The sequence below is a fragment of the Trachurus japonicus genome, chromosome 17, assembly GCF_045865225.1.
Source record: "Trachurus japonicus isolate A0001 chromosome 17, Traja_1.0".
Taxonomy (NCBI): domain Eukaryota; kingdom Metazoa; phylum Chordata; class Actinopteri; order Carangiformes; family Carangidae; genus Trachurus; species Trachurus japonicus.
In genome coordinates this window covers 1,458,648-1,468,647 of record NC_140923.1, presented here as the reverse complement: position 1 = coordinate 1,468,647, position 10,000 = coordinate 1,458,648, and the positions used below count along the sequence as shown (strand labels likewise).

The 10,000-nt window shown below is 45.6% G+C and overlaps 1 protein-coding gene across 1 annotated transcript in view; it reads left to right on the top strand.

Moving 5' to 3' along the window:
• pex5lb (peroxisomal biogenesis factor 5-like b) overlaps positions 1 to 10,000 on the top strand; it is a 51,314-nt gene that overhangs the window by 450 nt on the left and 40,864 nt on the right. The window contains exon 2 of the mRNA XM_085804786.1: positions 7,769 to 7,861. Within this exon, the coding sequence (XP_085660912.1) occupies positions 7,769 to 7,861 (93 nt within the window). The remainder of the gene's footprint in view (positions 1 to 7,768; positions 7,862 to 10,000) is intronic.

The window sequence follows — 10,000 nt, the reverse complement described above, 5'->3', positions numbered from 1 at the left end:
TTTTGGAGGCAGCTTTCGTCACCGGCCACTAGCTCCCCGACCAATCAGCACCGGCTGCTGCCTGCCGCTAACGGTTGCTAGGCACTCTAGCTGCTCTGCTGCGGCTAACGGTTGCTAGGCGCTCTAGCTGCTCTGCTGCGGCTAACAGCTGCTAACAGCTGCCTGAACGGGAATCGTTAGTGCGGCCGGCGCTAACGAGCCGTTAACGAGCTAACGAGCCGGCGGATCAGCTGTAGATGCTGTGTCACGGCTCTGGCGTCCTCTCCTAGTAGTGTCCACGCTACTAGTGCTGTTAGAGTAGCTCGTTAGTAGCTCGTTAGCGCTAGCAGAAGTGTTGATGTGTGTTTATTACTTTTTTTTCTCTTTTGTGTGATTTCGCGGGTGTGAATGGGGCGCAGGGGGGAGGGGGGAGGGGGGGTCGGAGAGTGCTCCTGGAGTCCCGCCCATAATCAAGGCATTTTTTGAATTTCAAGCTTAGAGCACGTCATCCAAAACTGAGGGGTTTAGTTCCCCTTTAAGGGTTTTGCCCCCTAGTGGCAGGATATGGGTATTGCAAAACCATTCACTCCATACTCCAATGTATGTGTGTTGTCCACTTGCTGGTAAATTGATGAAAACGGCCGTGTTTTTGTTTTTAGGTGTCTTGGTCATATCAGATTATACTTATAATTAGTTTATTACAAAATGTAGATTGAAACATTCATGTAGAAAACTGTTTTCTTGTTTTTTACTGGCCTATGTGTTAATGTTTATCTGTAAAGGATCCTCAATGACGCTATTAATGTGGGTGATCTATAAATGTCCTTAAAGCAGAAGTAAGCGATCCGGTGGTTTTGGCTAATGCTGCGTTCCAGGCAGGCTTTTGAAATCGTAAATTACAGCTTCAAGTCACAACTTACGACTTTGTAGTGTTCCAGGCAACCCACTCGTGTTTTTCCGACCTGTTTTACCTGTGAAAGTCACTATAACGGCCACTCGTAACTTCTGACCCGTGAACTCGTACCAGATCGAACTGGTACCACTTCACAGGTCGGAAAAACACGAGTTTCCTTGAACGCACCATAACAGTCCTCGTCCCTACATCGCCACATTCACGGCGTTCCTTGGCTGCACACACAGCCCTGCATGCCGTTCTCTCTCCTCATTGGATAAAAACTGTAGGATACGATAAATGTTTTCTCTTCGGCTCAGAGCAGAGCAGAGTGACTGACAGACCCGTGTTTCAGACCAAACACTCTATAGAAGTGATTGCTGTCGGAAGATATAACTATTTAAGACTTATATTAACACAAATATATCACTTACTTCTGCTTTAAATTATTGAAAACACCACACTGCTCATTCACCAACAATGCAGAGATGTCAGTTCTTTTGTAAAACCCATATTCCTCCACCAGGAGGCGCTGCCATTGGACCAATGCTGTCCTTACTCTCTGTTACAGAGCTTTATCGTTCCGACCTTTAGCCCAGTTACTGACGACGGGAGATAAACCTTTATTATTGATCATCTGATCGATCACATCAGAGAAACCGAACCAGTGTCGGAATGAAAGTGAGAAACACACAAATCAATACACAACAATATACAACAACACCAGAGAGTAGACTGGTCCCGTAAGAGGCTTCACCCCCTGGCCCTACCACTTGCCCCTACCCCTCCGTTTTGCGCGTTCACGTGTAGGGGTAGGGGTGTCCCAATCCCCGTTAGGACAGAGGGGTAGGGGGAAGTGGTAGGGCTACAGACCCCTCCAAACGGAGATTTTTCAGAGGCACACTCCAAACGGAGGGGTATGAAAAGTTTCCCAGAATGCATCTTACGGCAGCCGGCAGCGGTGGCTGTAAAACGAAAAGCTGTTTTATTTCTCACTGTAGCGCTGTTATTACGTCACTTTATTAAGGTTTAATATTTTTTCATGCGAGAAAGTAACTGTTTATGTCCCAAATGTGTGGTTAGTTTATCCAAATTTGGGAGAAGTGAAGCTCCAGGAGGAGCGGCTCCTCACAGAGACAGCAGCCGGTCTGCAGAGCTGCTCCGCCGGCCAACCTACGTCGTCATCCCGGGGGAGAAGGCCATCGCTAATTAACTTACCCGCAGGTTTTTAGAGGTTTACTACCGGCTGGTTAAATTCTTTTTAGCATTTAAATGTTGGTCTCATTGATGAAATCTGACAATTGTGGCAGTAGCATTAGTTTATTTGAATGAAAAGTGAAGCTGTGTATCAGACAGAGGAGCAGGCAGCGCTGCCTCTGGGCTCTGTGTACAGAAATCACCACATTTACATCAGTAAATAAATGTTTTACAATGAACCGATCAGTCTGCATTAAGTTTTATCTTATTTTATTAAGTTATATGGTACACGGCTATTTGATTTCTGGCAAAAGCTCGCCGCATCAGCTTATGTAAAAGCCAGTGAGACTACGTGATGACGTATGTGACTGTTGAAGGGGGGTCCCAATTCGGAGGGGTTGACTTTCTACCACTACCCCTTGTAGCTCCGTTTCAAGGGGCAAGGGGCAAGGGGTAGGGGTAAAAAAGAGAAATGGGATTGGGCCTAACACCAGAGAGTAGACTGGTCCCGATGGAGACCAACACCAGAGAGTAGACTGGTCCTTTAACCTGGATGAGTGGTTGCTCAGGTAACCAGGAAGTCCCTCTGGCTCCGCCCACATTGAACTGTAAACATGTCTGTCCCTGTTCCCATGACAACAGCAGGACTTTGATGTGAGCGGAACAAAGGGCCGGTCTGAGTCCAGCTGTGACCTCTGACCCAGACTGCTTACTGGACCTGAACAGGTGGACGACGTCCTGTCACCTGGTCGTCGTCGAGACTAGACTCAGTAGCTGCTGGTTCCCATGGAAACAAATGTTCAGATCAGAATCAAATGAAAATAAACAGTTAAAGCAGATAACAGCGGCACGGCCGTTTCGGCTAATGCTGTGTTCAAGGCAGGCTTTTGAAACCGTAAGTTACAGCTTCAAGTCACAACTACGACTTGGTAGCGTTCCAGGTAACCCGTAGCTCGTGTTTTTACCGTCCTGTTGTCTGTGAAAGTTCCCTATAACGGCCACTCGTAACTTCCGACCCGTGAACTCGTACCAGATCGAACTGGTATGACTTCACAGGAAGGAAAAACACAAAGTACGAGTTTCCTTGAACGCACCATGAGTTAGCAGCCCCCGCCCTTGTCAGGCATCAATTGGTCCTCGTGCTACGTCACCACATTCACACGCATCCCTTGGCTGCACACACAGCCCTTCATGCCGTTCTCTCCCCTCATTGGATAACACTTGTATCCCACAAGGAAAATTTTCTCCTCGGGTTACAGCAGAGCAGAGTGACGGAGAGACTCGTGTTTAGGCTGAAATACTTCATGTAAGTGATTGCTGACGGAAAATAGGACTATTTAGGACTTATATTAACAAAAACATTCCACTGATATCTGCTTTAAAGCAGAATAAACAGGTGGAATAACCCTTTACTAAACCGACAGAAAGTCAAATGAAACGGTGAAACTGAATCTTGTCTGGTTCTGGTTCTGGTTCTGGTCTTTCTGCTCCGTGTCAACATTTTAAATATGTAGAGACGTGATGTTTACAACTACTTCCTGGTAGAAAACCAGCATGAGAACAATAGTGACGGACGAGAGTTTCTCTATATATATCTACTTTTTCATGTCACTATATCACCGTTTAGACTAATCTGATGTTTGTAAAGTCTATAAAACCAATGATTGGACAAACATTACTATTTACGTGTGCACATTTTTGTAATGAGTCATGGTTATCATAGATTAGCCGGGCTAACGGTTAGCTACCTGTTTAACTTTAATAACTCAGTGACTCAATAAACGCTCCATGAAAAAATATTTTCTCCAGCGGATATCTGAGTTCCAACATGACTGAGCTAACTGGAGTAGTTTCATGTCGTGTCCCACAACGGGAGGGTTTTAACAGCTGACGTCCTGCTGTTAGCTTAGCTGCTGCTGTTAGCTTAGCTACCGCCGTTAGCCATTAGTCAACTCCTGCTAACATTTCCATATTTCGCACATTCTCTGTTATAAATTGTTTTCTTGTCTGTAACAACATCTCTGTCCCGTCTGCCTGTCCATGTGAGGGATCCCTCCTCTGTTGCTCACCCTGAGCTTTCTCCTGGTTTTCCCTGTTAAAAGGGTTTTCCATGGAGTTTTTCCTCAGTGGATGTGAGGGTCTAAGGACAGAGGATGTTGTTATGATGGGATGTAAAGCCCTTTGAGACAAACTGGTGGTAAAAACGGGCTATACAAATAAAATTGCCTTGCCTAGCTTAGCTACTGCCGTTAGCTGTCCTACTGCCGTTAGCTTAGCTACCGCCGTTAGCTCATATGCCTGTCAGTGCCCGATCTGTACCTGGAACAGAATCCGTTCCAGGGGGAAGTTAGTTTACGGCGACACCGCGGATATGGATGAAAACAGAGACGTTCTTTGTGAAAAACACAAGCACGTCGCAACGAATTCCCCTCTGTTCTATTTCTGATTAAATTAAATGTAATGTGACCGATCAGTTAAATTGTAAAACATTTATTTATTGATGTAAATGTGGTGATTTCTGCTCCTCTGACCAGCTCCTCCTGAAGCTTCACTTTTCATTTACACAAACTAATCAATGAGACCATAAATTAATCTGCTCGCTTTCTCCACCGGCGTGACGACGATGAGCCGAGCAGCGAGCTAACGTTAGCTCCAGGTGGCTACTCCCTGTAGCTCTGCACTTCTCCCAAAACCTCGGAGCAAACTTCCAAACAGACGTCAGTTGGATAAACTGACCACAGATCAGGACACTAAACTATCACTTTCTCACATGAAAAAATATTTAAAATTAATAAAGTGACGTTTTAACAACACTACGGCGACTTTTAGCTGCCCTACTGCTAGGCTAGCAGTTAGCATTGCTGGCCCTCTTGTGTTTCTCACGGCCCTCTGCCCTAGGTGGGGTTCGATACCACGACCTCCCGCACCGGAGGCGACGATGCTAACCTCTTCGCCAAGAAGTTGACAACCACTTGGCGGGTTGGTTAGCACGTCTTTTATGGGTGGAGTGAGAGCACATCCGCTACACTAGGCTAGCAGTTAGCATAGCTTTGAAGTTAATGCCATAAAACGGTGCATGCGCAGAAGTTGGCAGCTAAGCTACTGCTGTTAGCTTAGCTACTGCTGTTAGCTTAGCTACCGTTAGCTTAGCTACCGTTAGCTGTCCCTGTCAGCTGAGCCACTGATGCTTTCTAGACACTGTGATTCCCCCAAACTGAATAAATACAACACATAGCAACACAAAACACACACACAGAAATAGTAATGTTTCTTCAATCATTTCAGATTTGTCTAAACGGTGATAGGGCCTGAAAAATATGATATATAGCTAAACTCTCGTTGGTTACTATTGATCTCATTCACATTACAGCTGGTTTTCTACCAGGAAGTAGAATGTAAACAACAAGGAGATTCAGTCTGAACCAGGTTGTTGTGGTCGCCCCGGTAACAACACAGAGGCTCATGTAAACACCAGACCAGACCAGGTGTGGTGTGAGTCCAGGTGTTGGACGAGGTCACAGCTGTGTGTGTGTGTGTCGTCATGGTGATGTGTGTGTGTGACCTGCAGCAGCAGACTGTTACATAAAGCACCGGTTAAAGTTTGATGAAGTGAGTCCAGGCCTCTGATTGGATGGATGGCTCTGATGATGTCACTCTGGAAAAACTGAACTGAACCGATAATGATGATGACTCTGGCCCCCCTCTACCCCCCCGCCCCCTCTACCCCTCTACCCCTCCCCCCTCCCCCCAGCAGCAGTGTGTCCTCTGCCCAGGGGTGAAAGCAGTTTTAAATTCTTGCCGGTACCAAAAGTTATTTTTCTCTGCATTATTATTATTATTACTGATTTTAATTGGGACATTTAGCAACAAACGTTAAACGTGTGGTTTCGAAGGCTGGGTCAGGGGTAGACAACAAGGGGAATCACTGGCCCCACCATTCTAACCACTGGCCCAGGACAACGTCAGGTATTGATCCCCATAATAAATCAAAAAGAACATATCCTAGCCTGCAAACAGCCTGCGGCCTGGCCACCGAGGCTGGAGCTTTCTTATATACTGATACCAATACTAGTACATTTCCACGATTCTTGATACTTATACAATACCACGATTTAATTAGAAGAAAAAAACATGTGCTTCTAAATTGGCTACTTGATTTAATAAATAAATAAATAAGTGTTTCTCATCAAACTTGTATTTAAGCTCTAGCCTACTGTGGTTTAACAATGAAGTAAAAACAAAGTTAAAGTGGTAAATATGCCCCAACACAAACGGAAAGTCATGTAGTCATTACTGTTGCTGTCATTCATTCACTTCAGGCTGTTTCCACAGACTGGGGCAAAACTGACTCATTTTTTCATTTTTCAGCTCCGTTTTTGTTTTTACACACGTTTTTGTTATGTTTTGTTATGTTTTTCTCTCTCATGATCTTCCTGGTACCGCCTCTGAATCTTTTAGTGGTATGGTGGTACCGGACCGTACCGGCTTACTTTCACCCCTGCCTCTGCCTCTGCCCCTCCCCCCTCCCCCCTCTGCCCCTCCCCCAGCAGCAGTGTGTCCTCTGCCCCCCCCCTCCCCTCGGTGTGTCCTCTGCAGGCTCCTGTAGCTACTGAACTCATGCAAGATTAATGAGCTGCTGCATCATACAGACAGGAATATCTGAACCCCGGGGGGGTTAGCGGTTATTCATCTGGATATCTCTGTGTATATATATATACTATATATATGTATATGTGTATATGTGTATAATCAGCTGCATGTCTGAGTATTGATGGTGGTATCAGTAGTTTCTAGTAGTTTGTGGGTGGAGCTGAGGAGCTGCAGCTCTGAGCTCTGCTGGGACTCTGGGCTGATGGAGGATGTTTGCTCAGCACAACAGCAGGTTATTTATAGTCCTACACACACACACACACACACACACACACACAGACACACACACACACACACACACACACACACACACACACACACACACACACACACAGACACACACACACACACACACACACAGACACACACACACACACACACACACACACACACACACACACACACGCTTCACAGCCGGACGGCCGACACCGACAGAGTGAGAGAACAGAGTGAAGTTCTTGTTTTCAGCTGCAGTCATCAAAACCTGAAGAACCATGACATCAGCAGATAATACACAGTAAATACACAGTAAATACACAGTAGATACACAGTAGATACACAGATACACAGTCAGATACACAGTAGATACACAGATACACAGTAAATACACAGATACACAGTAAATACACAGATACACAGTAGATACACAGATACACAGTAGATACACAGATACACAGTAGATACACAGTAGAAGTAGAAACAGTAGAAACAGCTTTTATTTTGAAGTACGGTAGATAGCCTACAGCCAACCAGCTTTTATTTTGAAGTAGACAGCCTACAGCCAACCAGCTTTTATTTTGAAGTAGATAGCCTACAGCCAACCAGCTTTTATTTTGAAGTAGATAGCCTACAGCCAACCAGCTTTTATTTTGAAGTAGACAGCCTACAGCCAACCAGCTTTTATTTTGAAGTAGATAGCCAACAGCCAACCAGCTTTTATTTTGAAGTAGACAGCCTACAGCCAACCAGCTTTTATTTTGAAATGCGAGCGCGTGGACCAGGAAGTGGCTTGTTTCCCAGTGACCAATCAGAAACCGTCTGCTGTTGTAGGGCAGAGGTGAAGGGGTCGTTGCCATGGTGCTGAAGGAGCTTCCTGGTAGAAAGGCCTCTGAAGGAAACAGCCTCCTCACCGTGACAACCAAGGTTGGCATGACGACCGCTCTGCTCAGTAACTCACTTCCTCCTTCTGCACTTTCATGTCTGTCCACATGTCCACATCATGTCCTCATCATGTCTTCATCATGTCTTCATCATGTCTTCATCATGTCCTCCTGTCCTTGTGTCTTTATGTCCTGGTTTCTTTGTATCTTCATGTCCCTGTCGGTGCCTGATCCGTACCCGGAACACGATCCGTTCCAGAAGCTTCTGCACTCCCCCCCTTCTTTTAGTTTACGGCGACACCGCGGATATGGATGAAAACAGAGACGTTCTATGAGGAAAAACACAAGCACGTCGCAACGAATTCCCCTCTGTTCTATTTCTGATTAAATTAAATGTAATGTGACCGATCAGTTAATTGTAAAACATTTATTTATTGATGTAAATGTGGTGATTTCTGCTCCTGAAGCTTCACTTTTCATTTACACAAACTAATCAATGAGACCATAAATTAATCTGCTCGCTTTCTCCACCGGCATGACGACGTCTGGGTGACCGGTCGATCACAGGTTCGATCCCCTCAGCCGGCCGCTGCTGCCTCTGAGATGAGCCGAGCAGCGAGCTAACGTTAGCTCCCAGCTAGCTGCTCCCTGTAGCTCTGCACTTCTCCCAAAACCTCGGAGCAAACTTCCAAACAGACGTCAGTTGGATAAACTGACCACAGATCAGGACTCTAAACTGTGACTTTCTCGCATGAAAAAATATTTAAAATGAATAAAGTGACGTTTTAACAACGCTACGGCGACTTTTAGCTGCTCTACTGCTAGGCTAGCAGTTAGCATAGCTTTGAAGCTAATGCCGTAAAACGGCGCATGCGCAGAAGTCTGGAACGGATCGTGTTCCGGGTACGGATCGGGCACTGACAGTCCTCATGTCCTTGTGTCTTTATGTCCTGGTTTCTTTGTATCTTCATGTCCTCATGTCCTCTTCATATCTTTATGTCTTCATGTCTTCATGTCCTCCTCGTTTCTTCTTTATGTCCTCGTGTCCTCATGTCCTCGTGTCTTTATGTCCTCGTGTCTTCATGTGTCTAGAACATTCTGTCCAATCAGCAGTTCAGACATTTGTCCTGTCTAAGATGATTGATTAATTATTAAAACAGCTGTTGATTGATTTTCTTTGATCAATGAATCAGTGAATGGATCTGTCGGTGCCCGATCCGTACCCAGAACACGATCCGTTCCAGACTTCTGCGCATGCGCCGTTTTTACAGCATTAGCTTCAAAGCTATGCTAACTGCTAGCCTAGCAGTAGAGCAACTAAAAGTCACCGTAGTGTTGTTAAAACGTCACTTTATTCATTTAAAATATTTTTTCATGCGAGAAAGTCACAGTTTAGAGTCCTGATCTGTGGTCAGTTTATCCAACTGACGTCTGTTTGGAAGTTTGCTCCGAGGTTTTGGGAGAAGTGCAGAGCTACTGGGAGTAGCTAGCTGGGAGCTAACGTTAGCTTGCTGCTCGGCTCATCTCAGAGGCAGCAGCGGCCGGCTGAGGGGATCGAACCTGTGATCGACCGGTCACCCAGACGTCGTCATGGAGAAAGGAGCAGATTAATTGATGGTCTCATTGATTAGTTTGTGTAAATGAGAAGTGAAGCTTCAGGAGCAGTTTCACCACATTTACATCAATAAATAAATGTTTTACTATCAACTGATCGGTCACATTACATTTAATTTAATCAGAAATACAACAGAGGGGAATTCGTTGCGACGTGCTTGTGTTTTTCCTCATAGAACGTCTCTGTTTTCATCCATATCCGCGGTGTCGCCGTAAACTAAAAGAAGGGGGGGGTGTGCATGTGCGTGCGCATGCGCAGAAGCGTCTGGAACGGATCGTGTTCCGGGTACGGATCAGGCACCGACAGAATCAGTGACCTCTGACCTTTAACCTCTGTCCTCTGGTCAGCTGATCCTTTAACCTCTGACCTTTAACCTCTGTCCTCTGATCAGCTGATCCTTTAACCTCTGACCTTTAACCTCTGTCCTCTGGTCAGCTGATCCTTTAACCTCTGACCTTTAACCTTTAACCTCTGGTCAGCTGATCCTTTAACCTCTGACCTTTAACCTCTGTCCTCTGGTCAGCTGATCCTTTAACCTCTGACCTTTAACCTCTGATCAGCTGATCC